Below are 18,710 nucleotides of genomic sequence, written 5' to 3'. Positions count from 1 at the left end.
TGTTACATAAATAAAAGAAGAGTTACTTAACAGAAGCTCTGCAATCTATGACAGCAGCTCAGGTAACTGAAGTGTCACTGAGTGAGTAATGGACAGGTCTTGTATGCCACATGGAGATGTTGAACAAAGGATGATTTATGGCCAGGACAAAGTAGTGCAGAATAGATTCACTGAGGTTCTCAGAAAAACATACAATTTAAACTTCTGAGTTTTAATTTCTTTTTTTTTAAATGTATTTATTTATTTTTACTATGTATACAATTGTCTGTGTGTATGCCTGCAGGCCAGAAGAGGGCACCACACCTCATTACAGATGGTTGTGAGCCACCATGTGGTTGCCAGGAATTGAACTCAGGACCTTTGGAAGAGCAGGCAATGCTCTTAACCACTGAGCCATCTCTCCAGCCCCCTGAGTTTTAATTTCTAGAATTTAAATTTTTCCAAATAAGAGTATAGATAAGTGGGACTACTGTGTCTGTCACATTTCCAATATTTAACAAATTGTCAATGTACATCCTACATGCATTATAGAAGTCCAGAGGGAAGATAAAACATATGTAGAAATATTGTCAAAAAGGAAAAGATTAAAAAGGTGAAGGGGAAAAAAGGCAAGAGGAATATCTGCCTTAAAGTATCACAGAACTTTCACAGGGGAAAGACTGTATTTCACTTATTTTCTCACTTAAGAGAACAGCATTTAAAAATACCTTTTATTGTTTTTAAATTTTCTTTCTTTTCTTATGTATCTATTTATTTATAGATGCTGTCTCTCTAGGTAGTTCTAGCTGGTCCGGAACTCACTATATTACACAGGCTGGCACTGAATTCATGGTAATCCTCCTGTCTGAGCATCCAGATTACTGGGATTACAGGCATGTACCATCATACTCAACTTTAGCAACACTTTTAACATCTGATAAATGTACCTTATATTTTTCTATTTAATGAGCTCTTTCAATAATGAATCTCTTACAATTAGTGTTATATTAGAATTAAAAAAATGGTAAATGAGAAGACTAAAAGTTTCCTGAGTCAGTTCATATTCCTTGGGTTCCAGAGGACAAGTAAGATTTTAACAGCACAGAGGATGGTCAGTAAGAAGAGGATGCATTAGAGACAGGAGTTCATGAAGGGTTAGAGATAAACACGAGGCGATTCAGGCAATGGTTAATAGTAAAATTTAGCTACAGCATAAGATACATGCTGAGAAGTGATAATATAGACTTGGAAAAGATGAAATATTTGGAGACACACTAAACTTCTGGAAAATCTGCTTACTTACATTACTTCCCAATTGGGCAGTATCTCATTGATCCAAATTACCATTGCACTTGCAATGCTTTCTTCCTGCTTAAATCGTTCTTTCATTATTCTTTTTCTTTTATGTGCTTCTTTAATTTCTGTTTTGAACAAGTAAGAATTATTTCAATACACACAAGCTAGATCAAAAAAATCCCTTCCTTTTGTACCTAAGTCTATAAAAAAGGCTCCTTCAAGAAGAATCTTCTAGTAGTAGAGAGGAAGGAAAAGGGAGAAAAAGAAACAAAACCCTGGTCTAACATCATTTTTTAAAGTACCATCTTCGATCTCACAAAAGTAATGGGGTAAAGAGCAAAAAGAATTTTTTAAAAATGGCCAGTAAATTGCTGTTACTTCTTTCTGGTTGTTCTGTGTTTTGCTTTTTCATTGAGACAAGGTTCTGCAAGGCTGCCTATGCTGCCTGGCTGTTCTACATTTTTCTTTGCCTTTGTTTCTCTTTTATAGCCTTTAATTATTTGTAAGACAGGGTCTCAAGTAGCCCAGGCTGGCTTCAAACTTGTTAAAAAGCTAGGATAATCCTGAACTCCTGATATTTCTGCTTCTACCTCTCGAGTTCTAGGATTACAGGTGAGTGCCACCACTCCTAGCTTATGCAGTATGAGGGTCTACCCAGGACTCTGTCCACATTAGGCAGGCATTCTCCCAACTGCTTTACATCCTCAGGGTGTCTTAAGACAGGCTCTCTTCCTAGAGATCCTGGAATGCATTGTGTATACCAGGCTGTCCTCACATGTACTTCATCCTTCTAGCACTGCCTCCCTAGGGCTGGGAATACAGATGTGTACCACTATGCCTAGCTGGTTGTAACACATAGTTCTGTTTAATTAATCTACAAAATGAAAACTGCTGATAAAATAATTATATAAAAAAAACTGCAAGCAACTAGCAAGAGCCATTTTCATACAATGGATTTACTAATTTCAATAAAAACAATATGATATTTAAAATGATTTTGACAATGACACTATTACTTTATAAATACTTTTTAGAATGGTGTTTTATTTTACTAATTAGGTTAAAATGAAAAATTTTCAACAAACAAAAATAATGCACTTCTGAGTTTAGATGTCACAATCTTGGAACAAAAGCTGCCTCAAATATAAAGAGAAGTGAGCTATAAATCAAAAGTTATAAGATGGGCAATGGTGGCACATGCTTTTAATTCCAGCACTTGGGAGGCAGAGATAGGCAGATCTCTGTGAGTTTAAGGTGAGCTTGGACTACAGAGCAAGTTCCAGGATAGCCAGAGCTATACAGAGAAACACTGTCTTAAAAAAAAACCCAAAAAATTGAAAGTTATTTTAAAAATATTTAGACCTTGTAGGAAATCAACTAGCCAAAGTATTTTCAACTTGTGTATCATATGTGCCTGAGAAACTGTCTCGAGAGATAAGAAAGAAGCCAAGCACTGGCTCTACATCTATATTTTATGTATTCAGACTGTATGTAAGATGTCTTTAAGAAAAAAGTGTTAAATAAGGGGTTAAAAATCCAATATAATCACCTGCTTCCAAAGTTATAGATAAGGAAACAGTGGACCTATTCAGTTTCACAATCAGAGATCACATTAAAAAGGATTAAGCCTAAAGCATTTTAATTTCCCAATTTATTATTATTTCTATTACATAATGCACCATCTACTTCTCAATAAATATTAGTCAAATAGTAAAGTCAAGATAAAGTAGTCAATAAAAGCTTACTGTATATGAATTTGGGGGGGGGCGGTTTCAGACAGGGTTTCTCTGTGTAGCCCTGTGTTGCTCTGTAGACCAGGCCAGCCACAAATTCAACAATATTCATAATTATATATATTAAAATAAACTCAACCAATGTTCAAGTAACTAGGCATTTTAGAAGGCTATTACTGGGCTTATAGCCATTGTGCTTACCCTAACACTAAAGACACAACTTTACTTCCAAAGTAGAGCATAAAGCAGAACTATATGCTGTTATTACATACTCCATTCCATTCACTTAAGCCAAGGGGGGGGATCAGTAAATAAATTTTGTCTTAAAACATATATAAAATAAATATAATATATATTAGAAATACATATTTATAAAATGAGTATCCTTAACTAATGATGGTCAACACATATTACAAACACTGTTAAACTACACTTATATAAGTGGAAATTGGAGGAAAAATAAATGAATAAAAACAAATTGTGCAAACGAGGTTTATAAACCTAACCAAATGGCAACACTGAGACTTTAGGTAGACTTCACTAATTATAGAAGTAAATTTTAGGTTCAAATTATATTCTCACAGTAATAGAGAAAACTAAAGTAACACTGGAAGAATGACTGTCATTGCATGAAAAAAAATATTGTAAAAGGGCAAAAGTCTAAATACTATTAAAGAGAAACAACAGGAATAAGCTCATGAATAATATCCTTACAATTTTCTTTTTTTTAAATATTTATTTATTATGTACACAATATTCTGTCTGTGTGTATGCCTGAAGGCAGAAGAGGACACCAGATCCCATTACATATGGTTGTGAGCCACCATGTGGTTGCTGGGAATTGAACTCAGGACCTTTGGAAGAGCAGGCAATGCTCTTAAACTCTGAGCCATTTCTCCAGCCCCCTTACAATTTTCTTAAAAAATAAAAAAACAACAAAAAAAAAACAACTAAATCTGGGCATGGTGGCTCACACCTATAATCCCAGAACTAGAAAGACTGAGTCCTGAAATATATGAAGACCTCAAGGCCAGAGTGGCTTCATAGTGAAACTCTGTCTTAAAAAATTAAAATAAAAAACCTAAACCAAAACAAACAACAAACCAAACCTAAATTATAAAAAAAATGCTATAGAAAAATAAGAATTATCTTTATAAGAAAATTAAATAGTTAAAAATCTGCAAATTAACAACAACATTGTAAGTAAAATATACCTCGTTTTTTTGCTTCAGCCACCATCTCATCATACTCTTGCCGGTGACGTAAAGCTTCTTCCACAGACTTTGCAGGAAGATTCCTGTTTTTTTTTTTTTGAAAAAAAAAAAGCCACATTTTAAACAACTTTTAAATTTACTACCTTTCTAGAAGCAGATATAAACATTGCTAACCTAAAGTTACTTTCACAGAAAATGTAAATGAGCGGACATGGTGGAGAGCTGAGAAGGCTTTCTGTGAGGTCAGCCTGGTCTACCCTGCCTCAACAAAAAAAAGGTAAATGAAAGGCAGAAAGGAATTCCACATTTCAAAACAAACTTGGAATTCAGATCCCTGATATTTATGATATATAAAGACATTTATAGTTGTGTTTGTGTATGTAAGCATACATTTATTTTTAAGAATGATTTACTTTATGTATATATGTGAACCTGAGTTTACCTATTTCTGTCCCAAGTATGCAGATACTTGCCAGAGCCAGAAGTTGTTGGATCCCCTGAAACTGGGTTAAGGATGGCTGTGAGCTACCCATGTGGGTGCTAGGAACTGAACCTGGGTTCTCTGAAAGAACAGTAAATGCTTTAATCACTTACCTCTCAGCCCCATATTTATTTGTTTTTTTAAAAACTTGTATTGTGCCAGGTGGTGGTGGCGCATGCCTTTAATCCTAGCACTCGGGAGGCAGAGGCAGGCAGATCTCTGTGAGTGCGAGGCCAGCCCTGTCTACAAGAGCTAGTTCCAGGAGCTGGAGATATGGCTCAGTGGTTAAGAGCACTGACTGCTCTTCCAGAGGACCCGGGTTCAGTTCCCAGCACCCACATGGCAGCTCACAACTGTCCGAAGATCCAGTTGCAGGGGATCTGACACCTTCACACCAATGCCCATAAAATAAAGTTAAATAAAGCATAAAAATATTAAAAAAAAAAGAGCTAGTTCCAGGACAGGCTCCAAAGCTACAGAGAAAGCTTATCTCTAAAAACAAACAAAAAAAATTGTATTGCATTTATTTGTGTGTGGGTGGTGCTGTGTATGGAGGTCAAAGAGCAACTCGCAGGAGCTGCTTCTTGTCTTCTACTATTTGGTTCCCAGAGTCAGAATTCAAGTTCTTAAACGTCATAGTTTTATACAAGCCATCTGGTTGACTCACGTTTAGATATTTAAACATTTCAGATCTTAGGCAGTGTGTTCAGGTTATTCGTTATACCCACTCCTAGATTTGTTGGGTTTTTTAAAAAAATTTTGTATTGATATTTATTGAGCTCTACATTTTTCTCTGCTTCCCTCCCTGCCTCTTCCTTCCCCCCTTCAACCCTCCCCCAAGGTCCCTATGCTCCCAATTTACTCAGGAGATCTTGTCTTTTTCTACTTTCTACTTCCCATGTAGACTAGATCTATGTAAGTCTTTCTTAGTGTCTTCATTGTTGTCTAAGTTCTCTGGGATTGTGGTTTGTAGGCTGGCTTTCTTTGCTTTATGTTTAAAAATCACCTATGAGTGAGTACATGTGATAATTGTCTTTCTGGGTTTGGGTTACCTCATTCAAAATAATGTTTTCTAGCTCCATCCATTTGCCTGCAAAATTCAAGATGTTATTTTTTTCTGCTTTGTATTACCTCCATTGTGTAAATATACCACATTTTCCTTATCCATTCTTTGGTCGAGGGGCATTTAAGTTGTTCTGGCTATGGCTATGAACATAGTTGAGCACATGTGCTTGTGGCACGATTGAGCATCCTTTGGATATACACCCAAAAGTGGTATTACTGAGTCTTGAGGAAGGTTGTTTCCCAATTTTCTGAGAAATCCTCACACTGACATCCAAAGGGGTTGTACCAGCTTGCATTCCTACCAGCAATGAAGAAGCATTCCCTTTTCCCCACAACCTCTCCAGCATAAGCTGCCATCAGTGTTTTTGATTTTGGCCATTTTTACAGGTGTAAGATAGAATCTTAGAGTTGTTTTGATTTGCATTTCTCTGATGACTAAGGATGTTGAACATTTCCTTCAAGTGTCTTTCAGCCATTTTAGATTCCTCTGTTGAGAGTTCTCTGTTGAGGCCTGTACTTCATTTTTTTAATTGGATTATGAGTTCTTTTGGTGTCCAATTTCTTGAGTTCTTTGTATATTTTGGAGATCAGACCTCTGTCTGATGTGGGGTTGGTGAAGATCTTTTCCCATTCTTTAGGCTGTCATTTTGTCTTGTTGACTGTGTCCTTTGCTTTACAGAAGCTTTTCAGTTTCAGGAGGTCCTATTTACTAATTGTTTCTCTCAGTGTCTGTTCTGCTGGGGTTCTATTTAGAAAGTGGTTCCCTGTGCCAATATGTTCAAGTGTACTTCCCACTTTCTCTTCTGTGAGGTTCAGTATGGTTGGTTTTGTGTTGAGGTCTTTGATCCATTTGGACTTGAGTTTTGTGCAAGGTGACTGATATGGATCTATTTTCATTCTTCTACATGTTGATATCCAGTTATGCCAGCACCACTTGTTAAGTATGCTTTCTTTTTTCCATTTGATATTTTTTGCTTTCTTGTCAAAGATCAGGTGTTCAAAGATGTTTGGATTGATATCCGTGTCTTCTATTTGGTTCCATTGGTTCTCCTGTCTGTTCTTATGCCAATACCAGGCTGTTTTCAGTACTGTAGCTCTGTAGTAGAGTTTGAAGTCAGGGATTGTGATACCTCCAGAAGTTCTTTTATTTAACAGGATTGTTTTGGCTATCCTGGGTTTTTTGCTTTTCCATATGACGTTGCCTACCATTCTTTCAAGGTCTTTGAAGAATTTTGCTGGGATTTTGATTGACATTGCATTGAATCTGTGACTTGCTGTTTTTCATAAACCCTTCTGACATACAACTAAAAAATTATACACATTTTAAAAATAGTTTGACAGGAGGTAGGGTGCAGGGGCTGAAGAGTAAGAGCACTGCCTTCCTGAGTTAATTCCCAGCAACCACAAGGTGGCTCACAATAATCTAGAATGAGATCTGGTGCCCTCTTGTGGCCTGTAGGCATTCATGCATGTAGAACACTATATATAATAAATAATAATTAAAAAACAAAAGTGGTAGGGCACAGTGACTCATGCTTATAATGTTAGCACTTGGGAGGCTGAAACAGGAAGACTGTCGTGAATCTGAGCCCAGTCTGGGCTATATAGCAAGTTCCTGACCAACTTGAACTATAGTGTGACACCCTGTCTCTAATAGAAAAATGAAAACTTATTTCTAAAATAATAGCACAAGCTAAATGCATATTGCTTTATTAACTTTTAATTTTCTAAATGCTAATGAGGAAAGAACAACAGCTGCAGAGAGACATTGGATAGTAGAAAAAACTATGGAATTAAATCAGCCTAATTTTTTGTTCTCTCTTCTATAGCTGTTCTATTATCCAGAGCAGTATGGTTTCTTACAAAGCATTAGGTTCTGGGAAGGACTGTTCATTGCTCTGGGAAGGATTTTCCTCTATGATGACAGGAAACAACTGAACAGGACTTGGCATGGGGCCTACAAGAGGCCCCTCATGGAGTTTCCCAAAGGCAAAGGATTACCTTGAATAGTCCTCAGTGAACTACATTCATTAGTCCAATGCCTGCCTTTGCCACACCTTCCACCTAATCCAGAAAGGAGGGGCATTCTGAGTGGATTATGCTTAGAGAAAACATTGTTTCTAGGAGCACCCTTTTTACAATCCCCTTTAAGGTGACCTTGTTTGCCACAATTGAAACATTTGACATTTAGATTTTTCTTCAAAATTCTGGAAATCACTTCTCCTATCCAAGTAACATCATTGTCATAATATCCAATATTAATGGTATCTCGGCTCCATTCCTTCAAAGGTCCTGACCTTGCCTTTAATGGCCTAATTATCCTTTTGCATTGAGAATTGGCATTTTCAAAAGCCAGAGATTCAATTATAATTTGTCTAGCTTCTGAATTTGGTTTAATTCTATTTACTGCTGAAGTCAATCTTTGTAAGAAATCCTTTGAGCCCTGCATAACTTTACTTCAATGATTCAATTTTCTTTCCTATTTCTTCAGTTCTGTCCCAACCATTCAAAGCTGCTGCATGGCTTAAATCCAGGGTGTGGCCATCATATACAGCTTGCCTTTCTATAGAAAGAATTTGATCTTGGGACATTTCCCAACCTCTAGCTTTACTCGGTTGTTCATTAATCTTGGCCTCTTCTCTGATCCAGGTACTCCATTGTAATTGTGAATCAGGCTCTGAAACAACTTTAACCAATTCTATCCAGTCATTAGGGATAATTCTATTACAAACTGACCATTTGCTTCACAAAAAGCGAAGGCCTTGAACCGAGACAGATTAACCTGCCTCTGCCTGAGTGCCACAATGCTCAGCAATCTTTGACATTTTGAAGACAAGACCTTCAGTACCACAACTACTAGACAACTGTATGCTATATAGTAAATAAAGAACAAAAACCAAAACAGATTAGGGTGGTTTTTTTTTCTAAAAACTCACTAATTTTTACATCTGTCTGAAGAAGTAAATAAAGGGGAGGGGTGCTGAGGCAGTAGCTGAGAGCTATATCCTAGACCACAGGAAAAGAGAGAGATTGAGACTGACTGGGCCTGGCATAGACTTTTGAAAGCTCAGAGTCCCCACCCAATGACACACTTCCTCCAACAAGGCCACACCTATATGAGGAGAGTGGTTTGAATGAGAATGGCCCTATAGGCTCATATATTTGAATGCCTGGTCATTAGGAAGTGGGACTATTTGAGAGGGATTAGGAGGTGAGACCTTGCCGGAGTAAGTGTGGCCTTGTTGGAGGAAGTGTGTCACTGGAAGTGGGGGTGGCAGGGAGGGTGCTTCTGGTTTCAAAAGCCCAAACCAGTTCCAATGCTTCTTCCTGCTGCCTGTGGATCCAGATACAGAGCTCTTGACTTCTCTTCCATACTCTGTCTGCCTGTATGCTGCCGCGCTCCCTCCTAATGATGACAATGGGCTAAACCTGACGGGGGCAGTGGTAACAAGCCTTTAATCCCAGTGCTCAAGAGGAGAGGCAGGCTAACCTCTGAGTTGAGTTAGAGGCCAGCCTGTTCTAGGACAGTCAAGGCTAAACAGAGAAACCCTGTCTTGACAAAAACAAACAAAAAAACAACAACAAAAGAAAATGGATTAAGCCTCTGAAACTGTAAGCAAGCCCCAGTTAAATGTTTTCTTTTATAAGAGCTACCTTGGTCATGGTGTCTCTTCACAGCAATAGAACACTAATTAAGACAATGAGACTCTGGAGTCCATTCTTGTCCATATAACCATAGTCACCTTTCACTAGCACCTTTCAGAATTTCTATTATTCAGTTTGGTATTGGTGCACATGTAGATCCAGCACTCAGGAACCAAGGCAAAAGGATTATAAATGCTAAACAGCTTGAGCCATGTAGTGAGACCCTATCTCAAAGAAGCTGTTGCTGAAGTTGTCAAAGATGTTGCTAGAAAAAAAATAGAAGCAATTTTACCCACTGATACTTTTTCAAAAAAGTGTTATAAGTATCAGTGTTTTTTTTTTCTTTAACAAATTGACAAGAAACACAGCAACATATTAGTGTATCTGATATATCATATTCCTTAAGGATGTCTTAATTTTTGTTTTTTTGTTTTGTTTTTATTTTTTGAAATGGTTTATCTGTGGATTTCTTGCTTTTTAGTTATATAAGTAGAGGAAAAAGCATACACACACACAAGGATGAATTTACAGAAAGTATTGTATTTGAAATCTTCTAAGATTTCAGGTGATGAGATAGTATCATTGTTCCACCTGTAAAAAAAAGTTTCAACCATAAAAACCTGTGCAGTGTAAAAAGAACCCTATGCACTCAGTGACTCCAGATGCATCTAAAACTATGGAACAAGAGAAAAAAGGGAGAACCAAGCACAGGTTTCCTTTGGAGAAGAAACTCCTTACATTATCACTTCTATTTGCATAGGAGGAAGCATCTAGCACCAATTCCATGCTAAAGAGGAAATTCTGCCCATTTTTTTCTAAGATTTATATTTTTATATGGCCATATGTGTATCTCTGTGTGTTTACGTGCGCCTCATATATGTAGGTGCACACGGAAGCTAGAGGGCATCAGATTCTCTGGAATTGGAGTTACAGGCAGTTGTAGCCAGCCAACATGGGTGCTGGGAACCACTAGAATAGGCTCTCTGCAAGAACAATCTTCGAGTTTGTTTTCTTGTTGCTGTGATCGTCCTTATCACAATCAACTTAGAGAAGAAAGGGTTTATTTCAGCTTCCATGTTGCTGCTCATAACCAAGAGAAGGCACAGCAGGAGCTCCTGGTGAGAACCTGGATGCAGAAATTGAAGCAGAGACCATGGAGGAGTGCTACTTAATGGGCAGATCCCCTGGCCAATGCTCGGCTTGCTCTCATACAACACCCGCCCAGGGGTGGCACTACCCACAGGGGCTGGGCCCTCCTACAATAGTCAGTAAGAAAGGATATGCCCTTCTTCAGTTGAGGCTCCCTCTTTTCAGGCAACTCTGGGTTTGTATCAAGGTGACCACTGACAATACTGACCACAGGCAATAACTATGACTTACTGCCTTTAAGTACCTTTAACCAACTGTGTCTTTTTTCTGGCAGTTTGCCCTTTCTATACTGCTCTCATAGATGATATCTCACAGCTAAAAAATGTCATTACCAGTAAGCTGAATTCAAAAGTAAGCCAGCACCCAGGAGGTGGAGGCAGGTGGATCTCTGTCAGCTTGAGGCCAGAATGATCTACATAATGAGTTCTATGCTAGCCTGGGTTATAGAGTAAGACCCTGCCTCAAAACAAAACACACAAATAAACAAAAACAGGGTATCTTGAACCTGTCTGCATCCATGAACAGGAAAACAAACAAACGAACAAAACCTACAAAATTACTAAGGACTCTGCTCCAGCTTCTCAGCCTCTAACTGGATAGATGTTATCTGACCTGAATCTGTCAGAAGGTATTCTGGGAGAGAACAGGTAGGAGTTTCACTTAGTATTCATGCTGTACCCATGGATTACCATCTGGGTTATGCTTCACAAGACTGAATTTTCATTTACTTCAGTTCTCTGCACCTGTTTTTTCAATTCATTGAAGAGGAGACAAGTAATGAGTGATTAAGCATTTCCATATTCAAGCACCTTTAAATGGCAATTATATAAGTCATATAAATCATTTCCTTCTAAAATAGCCCTATTCAAATTTAAGAATTCATTATAGCAAATCAGAGTTAAATGAAACAGAGATCACATTTAATCTCTAGATTACAGATGACCAGACACATGGGGGGAGCTCCAACACTTATTCTAATTAATTACTATATTAAATTTAGAGTAATAGAATAAGCTACCTGCTTAGTTTCGAGTCTATCTAAAGATCCTCAACCAAATATTTTTTTCCTTGCTTATCTAATCATCCTTGCTTTCCTGCAAATGACTCTTCCTAAGAATAGAATCTTGGAATTGGCCGAGTTCATTTTTACACCTGGAAGTCTGAAGTGAAAGTTTTACATGGTCTCATTACAAATTGTAGAGGGGTGGGGATAGGGAAGATGAAATGGATTTCTCTGGATACCCCAGAGATGTACAAATCTTACTGTATAGCATGTGGTGGCCTCCAACTCACAGCAATGCTTTTGCCTCAGCCATCCAAGTACTGGAGTAACAGCTGTGAGTCAGTACTACCAGCTCCTATTACCAGGTTCCTAAAAAGCCTTTTAAAAAAAATCAATGTAAAAATTATTGAGAATAAAGTTACTAAATTTAGAACTCATTTGGAGGTCCTAGAGGGGGAGTGTTAACTACTTAATCAGACACTCTCTATCATGGAAGATCATTCTCGTCAACCAAACACACTGCATTAGGAAGGACATATGTAGGAAGCAGAGCTTAGAACAAGCACTGGAGAAACCAGGATTGCCAATCAAGTGGGCCTGTTATCTTCAGTGGAAGGAAATGAATAATACATAGTCACCTAGAATGCCAGAGTGAAAAGTAATCAACTTAGTGATCTTTTTGCTACTCTGTGAGCCAGCCTTCCGGGATCCCCGAGTATCCTGAGCATTGTTTAGGTCCTGATCCTGAGCTTTGTCTCCCAAGTGAACAGAACACATCCCTATGAAAGAGGTCCTATGTATTTTGGCATCCTCCACCAATAGAATCTATCCTATATGACAGATCCTTCTAGACCTGAGCTCTGTTTATCAGTCAGTAGAACTCATTCTTATTGTAAAGGTCATGGGTAACAAGTTCTATGACTTAAATGTTTATATGTGTAAAAAAAAAACAAAACCACAGGGCCAGCCCAGGGCTTAATCTAGTGCCCACAAAATTGGCAGTGTTCTGAGCTCTCTCTCTCTCTCTCTCTCTCTCTCTCCCTCTCTCTCTCTCTCTCTCTCCCCCCCCACTTTCTCTCTCTCAGTGGGGGGGTGGTGTTGGTTTTTCAAGACAGGGTTTCTCTGGATAGTCTTGGCTGCCCTAGAACTCACTCTGTAGACCAGGCTGGCCTTAAACTCACAGAGATCCACCTCCCTCTGCCTCCTGCTGGTATTAAAGGCATTATATCTCCATGGTCAACTTTCCCACCAGTGGCAATACGTGCAAGAACCCTTCAACATACAGAGGGGTAAGTGAGACACCCAGATCAGTCCAGTCAACTATGGTGATCAATGGGTGGACATATATCACATCCAGATCATTCTCACACCCAATTCTATCCAATTAAAAAGTTTTATGAGGGCCACAATTTTTTAGTCTTAAATGTCCTTATAATCCCAATCTCAGCCTTTCATCTTCTTTGAAAACTTTTACAAAACATTCTACTTTTGTTTAGCTCCAGATTGTTTATTTTTGTTGTTGTTTTAAAATATTTATTTATTTATTATGTATACAATATTCTGTCTGTGTGTATGCCTGAAGGCTAGAAGAGGCCACCAGACCTCATTACAGATGGTTATCAGCCACTATGTGGTTGCCGGGAATTGAACTCAGGACCTTTGGAAGAGCAGGCAGTGCTCTTAACCGCTGAGCCATCTCTCCAGCCACCCAGATTGTTTATTTTTATGTTCAACAAGGTAACAGATGCAGACCAGCGAAGTGGCAAGATGACAGAAAAAGAAAAATGAAAACAAAAACCTAACAACAACAAAAACACACCCAGGAGACTCAGAGAGGGGAAAAGAGATTAGGAAACAAATAGTATTGCTTTAGTAAGGGTGTAAGATACTTGCTAGGGATTGAACCCAGGGCCTTGCACATTCTAAATATACACTCTACTCCTAAATTTTAGCCAACCCCTAAGAAAAGATTTAGACTTTATTTATTAAGTATACAGTGTTCTGCCAGAAGAGGGCACCAGATCCCATTATAGATGGTTGTGAACTACCATGTGGTTGCTGGGGATTGAACTCAGGACCTCTGGAAGAGCAGCCAGTGCTCTTAATCTCTGAGCCATTTCTCCAGCCCCCAGAAAGGATTGTTTTAATTGTATTATTATTCTGTGTATGGGTGTTTTGACTTCATGTATTTCTAGGCACCATGTGCATGTTTGGTACCCAGAGGCGGGAAGAGGGCCTGGAACTGGACTCATTGTGAGCTGCCATGTGGGTACTGAGTATTGAACCTGGGTCCTCTCAAAGAGTAGCCGGTGCTTTTAACCATTGACCTACCTCTCCAGCCCAAGAATAAATTCTTAGTGGTAGTAAATGATTTGGTTGGCATTCAGTAGTTATATGATATAAAAGGCAAGGATTGGTATATCTCAAATACATATTAGACATCAAAACCAAAATAATCCCCTAGTAATGCTTGCCATAAGATAAAGAATACTGTGTTGAAAATAGAAACAGACAAAAAAAAAGGTTGGTTTCATTGGTGGTGGTACAGTTCTGAGACTAAAGTCTTGGGGGGGTGTATGTGTGTGGTATGTATGTATGTATGTATGTATGTATGTATGCATGCATCTCCCAGCCTGATCATAAATTTGTGGTTTCAAGTGACACTCCTACCTCAGCTCCTGGACAGAAGGGACTACAGGTACACATCATCATTCCTGGAAAGAATAAAGATTGTGTTTTATAAGGGCTGGGTTGTGGTGGTGCACACCTTTAGTTCCAGCACTGCTCTACATAAAAAGTTCCAGGACAGCCAGGTCTACATAGTGAGGCTGTAAAGATATGTTTTTCCCTGTTCATTTTAGGATACATGGTGATGTATCCTACAAGTCTACACTGGGAAGTACAACAGGAAAATATTAGATTTAAAACCAGCCTGGGCTAAATGAGATCCTATCTCAAAACAAAACAGAAAAAAAATCCCTTTCTGTATTTAAGTTCTATTTTAAATGAAATAGTGAAAACAATTAAATCTAACTTTAAGTATAAATAATGAACCTAATGATCACTAAATACTTACGATGGCCGGTCCTCAAGAATCAGGGCAGTGGTAGAAAGTGGCTCAAACTCAAAATTCCTACGTCTTGAAGACTGAGGTGGTACTTTACAGGTTCTCCCTGTTCGTGCTTCATATTCCTAGAGCAAATAAGGATATAATTTATGTAGAGACTTTTCTAATTTTCAGTATGTACTATTAAACCTCTATTATTAAGGGGATTATGCTATAAGGAATATAAAATATCAAGAAAATAAATAAGTTTCTTTTTTATTTCCTAGGGCAGCCTAAGTATAAATTCATGTCATATAAAAAGTACCAAACTGTGTTAGGAGAAAGAAGGACAGAAGTACTCCAGATGAACTGGGGTGGTCTTAGAGACCCTTTGTCTCATTTTCCTCAGCAGTATCATCTACCTAAGCAGATAAAGTTACTTTCTATGTCTTAGATGAATGATGGAAATGCTGAGACAGGAGATGGTCTACTCAACTCTAAAGCTCAGAAGAACTCTCGAAAGGGTGACACTGAGATTCTAATCAAATGGTGCTTTTAGATTTCAGGCTTCTGTAACTCTAACTACTACATATATAAACACTCCAAGAGAAGAAAGTCTTGGCTTATAAGTACACCTCCTTCCTCTAATTATAAACAAATTACCAATACATCATATAAATTATAGCCTTAAACACAATAAACTTTACTAAATTAAAAAACTATTTTATAATATTCCTCTATTTCATTAAATCTGATCATTCTTCTAAAAGATACAATATTAACTTATTCTTTGTAGAATTACTTAAATTTCTCCACTTGAGCTTCTTTTTGGTTGTTTTTTTTTTGCATATTGTTGTTTTTTGTTTTTTTCAAGAGAGGGTTTTTCTACGGGTATAAGCACATATATTTGGAAATCAGCTTGATATTATATCAGTTTAGCTAAACGACTGTATTCAGCACCCCAACCCAACCAGGGCCTATGATCTCAAGACCTCACCATGAGTCCAAAGTTTTTGGACTTTGGTTTTTTGTCTCTTTTCTCGTTTTTCAAGACAGCGTTTCTCTGTGCAGCCCTGGCTGTTTTAGACTCACTCTGTAGACCAGGCTTGCTTCAAACTCAGAGATCCACTTGTCTTTGTCTCTGCCTCCTGAGTGTTGGGATTAAAGGTGTGCACTACCACCACCAGGCCCACTTGAGCATTTTAAAGAAATGTTTACAATTTTGTGAAATCTACTCCCAGAAACTGACCAAAAATCAATAATAAGTTTATTCATTTATAATCTGTTTGATTCATACTTTTATATTTTTCTTTTAAAAAAAAAGCTGGGGCTGGAGAGATGGCTCAGAGGTTAAGAGCATTGCCTGCTCTTCCAAAGGTCCTGAGTTCAATTCCCAGCAACCACATGGTGGCTCACAACCATCTGTAATGGGGCCTGGTGCCCTCTTCTGGCCTGCAGGCATATACACAGACAGAATATTGTATACACAATAAATAAATAAATAAATAAATAAATAAATAAATAAATATTTAAAAAAAGAAAAAGCTGCCTGAGTCTGGAGAGACTGCTTGACAGTTAAGAGCACTTGCTCTTGTTGCTCTTATAGAATATAGATTATCAGAGCTCAGATCCCAGCACCCATGATGAACAGCTCACAACTACCTATAACTCCAGCTCCAGGGGATTCTGACAACCTCTTCTGGCCTTTGCAGGTACCTGAATGTACATGCACAAAGTCATGTGCAGACATGACAGATAAACAGACAGACAGACACACACAACTTTTAAAAGTCATCTAGCAATTATAAAAGACATTAATTGATCATTCATATGAAGAAAGTTAAAGGTACTTAAAGTGATCAAGGGTTTCATTCACTAGTGCTTAGCTACCACAGCCTATACTTCTTTTTATATGATGTGGTAGTCTGAATGTAACTGGCCCCCATAAATTAATAGGGAGTGGCACTATTAGGAGGTGCAGCTTTGTTAGAGTGGCTCTGGCCTTTTTGGAGGAAGTGTGTCACTATGGGGACAGGCTTTGAGGTTTCCTATGCTCAGGATACTTCCCAGTGTCTTAGTTGACTTCCTATTGCCTGCCAGATGTAAGACTCTCAGTTACTCCCCCGCACCACATCTGTCTATCTGCATGCCTCCATGCTCCCCGCCACATTAATAGACTGAATCCACGAAACTGTAAGCCACCACATCAATTGTTTTCCTCTATAACAGCTGCCATGTTCATGTGTCTCTTCACAGCAATAAAAACCCTAACTAAGATATATAATTATTACACATTTTCTAACTCAAAATATTTCTCTCTATTGAATCATTATAATTCAAAATATGAATTTACTGTATTTAAGGAGATAACAATCAACTTGAAATTTCAGCAGTGAATCACAAACTGTAAAAAGTGACAGAGCAGGACTAGAGAGAGGGAGACCCACACAGTGGGAGGAGGGAACTGACTCCATCAGGTGGTCCTCTGACCCCAACATGAATGCCATGGAACATTTGTGTGTACACACATGGAGAGACACATACAGATGCACACATACAATGGAATGTAATTTTTTAAAGCAATATAGCACTTGGGCATACTTATAATCCCGGTACTGGTGAGGTAATGAATGGCACCTCTTCCAGGCAAACCTGAGTGTGAGACCTTGCCTCCAAACAAAACAAAAACAAGAGAGAGAGAATTTAATGTATAGTGCTGCCAAAAGATGTTTCTCCTCCCTCCCTCCCTCTTTCATTTTTGACAAGTTCTTCCTATATAGCCCTAATTGGCTTGGAACTCACTATGTAGAATCTCACTATGCAGACCACCCTAACATTGAACTCACAGAGATACGCTTATTTCTATCTCCTGAGTGCTTGGATTTTGTTTTATTTTATTTTTATTTATTTATTTTTGGTTTTTCAAGATGGGGTTTCTCTGTGTTACAGCTATGGCTGTCCTTTATGGACCAGGCTGGCCTTAAACTCAGAGATCTACCTGCCTCTGCCTCCCAAGTGCTGGGATTAAAGGCATGCACCACCACCACCCAGCTAGTGATGGGGTTTTAAAAGGATGTGCCACCACGCCAGGGAAAATTTGTATTTTTTTTCTTAGTTTAATGTTGGTGTTTTGCTGGCATTTATGTCATATATGCATGCAGTACCTGTAGAGGCCAGAAGAGGGCATAGGATTCCCTGGAACTGGATAACAGCTGTGAGTCACCATTTGAGTATTGGGAATCAAACCTGGGTCCTCTGTGTTCTTTTTTTTTTTAAGATTTATTTATTTATTATGTGTACAGTATTCTCAGTATTCTGTCTGCATGTATGCTGTAGGCCAGAAGAGGGCACCAGATCTCATTACAGATGGTTGTGAGTTACCATGTGGTTGCTGGGAATTGAACTCAGGACCTTTGGAAGAGCAGGCAATGCTCTTAACCTCTGAGCCATCTCTCCAGCCCGGTCCTCTGTAGTCTTAAAACAAATTCTAAATAATGCTACTAAGACACTATGTTTGAGGAGCAGAATGCCAGACTGACCAACTATAACTTCATGTCCATATCTACAAATCTACTGTTTAGTTTCTAGGCTACTTCCAGAATTATCTTTCTAATATATATGAATTTAGTATTTCAATACCTTACCTAAAGGTGTTTTGGATAAAATCTAGTTTTCTAGGCTTATAGCTAAGGATTCTTCACCATCTACTCTAAGTCTCTGATATGTTAGCTGTTATCATTTGGATTTTAAATGTTCCTGAAAGACGCACATATAAAAGACTTAGTCACCAGTCTGCTGCACAAGGAAGGTGGTACAACCTGTAGGAGGTGGGGCTAGCAGGGATGTTAGGTCACTGGGGTCATGTCCTTAAAGAAGCAAATTTTAGGGATCTTTTCCCCATCTGCTATGAAGTGAGCAGCTTTTTTTTCTTTTTTTAAAAATTTCTGGTCTTTCATCTCACAACTCTCTCAATTTATATTTTTGTGTGTCGCTGTACATGTTTACACACAGGTGTGTGTGCATCACAATGCATGTGAAGGTCAGAAGACAACTTCCAGCAGTTTCTTCCTGCTACCATGTGAGTGTGGGGATCAGACTC

At 38.3% G+C, this 18,710-nt stretch overlaps 1 protein-coding gene across 3 annotated transcripts in view; it reads right to left on the bottom strand.

The window, feature by feature from the left end:
• Tbc1d12 (TBC1 domain family member 12) overlaps positions 1 to 18,710 on the bottom strand; it is a 76,928-nt gene that overhangs the window by 21,838 nt on the left and 36,380 nt on the right. For 2 of the 3 annotated variants that reach the window (XM_075973964.1, XM_075973965.1), the window contains exons 3-5: positions 14,642 to 14,757; positions 4,223 to 4,305; positions 1,283 to 1,400 (exon numbers count right to left, since the gene is read on the bottom strand). In XM_075973964.1, the coding sequence (XP_075830079.1) occupies positions 1,283 to 1,400; positions 4,223 to 4,305; positions 14,642 to 14,757 (317 nt within the window). The remainder of the gene's footprint in view (positions 1 to 1,282; positions 1,401 to 4,222; positions 4,306 to 14,641; positions 14,758 to 18,710) is intronic. The other variant, XM_075973966.1, reaches the window with a different exon arrangement.

Source organism: Microtus pennsylvanicus, chromosome 5 (genome assembly GCF_037038515.1).
Source record: "Microtus pennsylvanicus isolate mMicPen1 chromosome 5, mMicPen1.hap1, whole genome shotgun sequence".
Lineage (NCBI taxonomy): Eukaryota > Metazoa > Chordata > Mammalia > Rodentia > Cricetidae > Microtus > Microtus pennsylvanicus.
The sequence above is the reverse complement of the archived record's forward strand: the minus strand, read 5'-3'. Positions and strand labels throughout refer to the sequence as shown.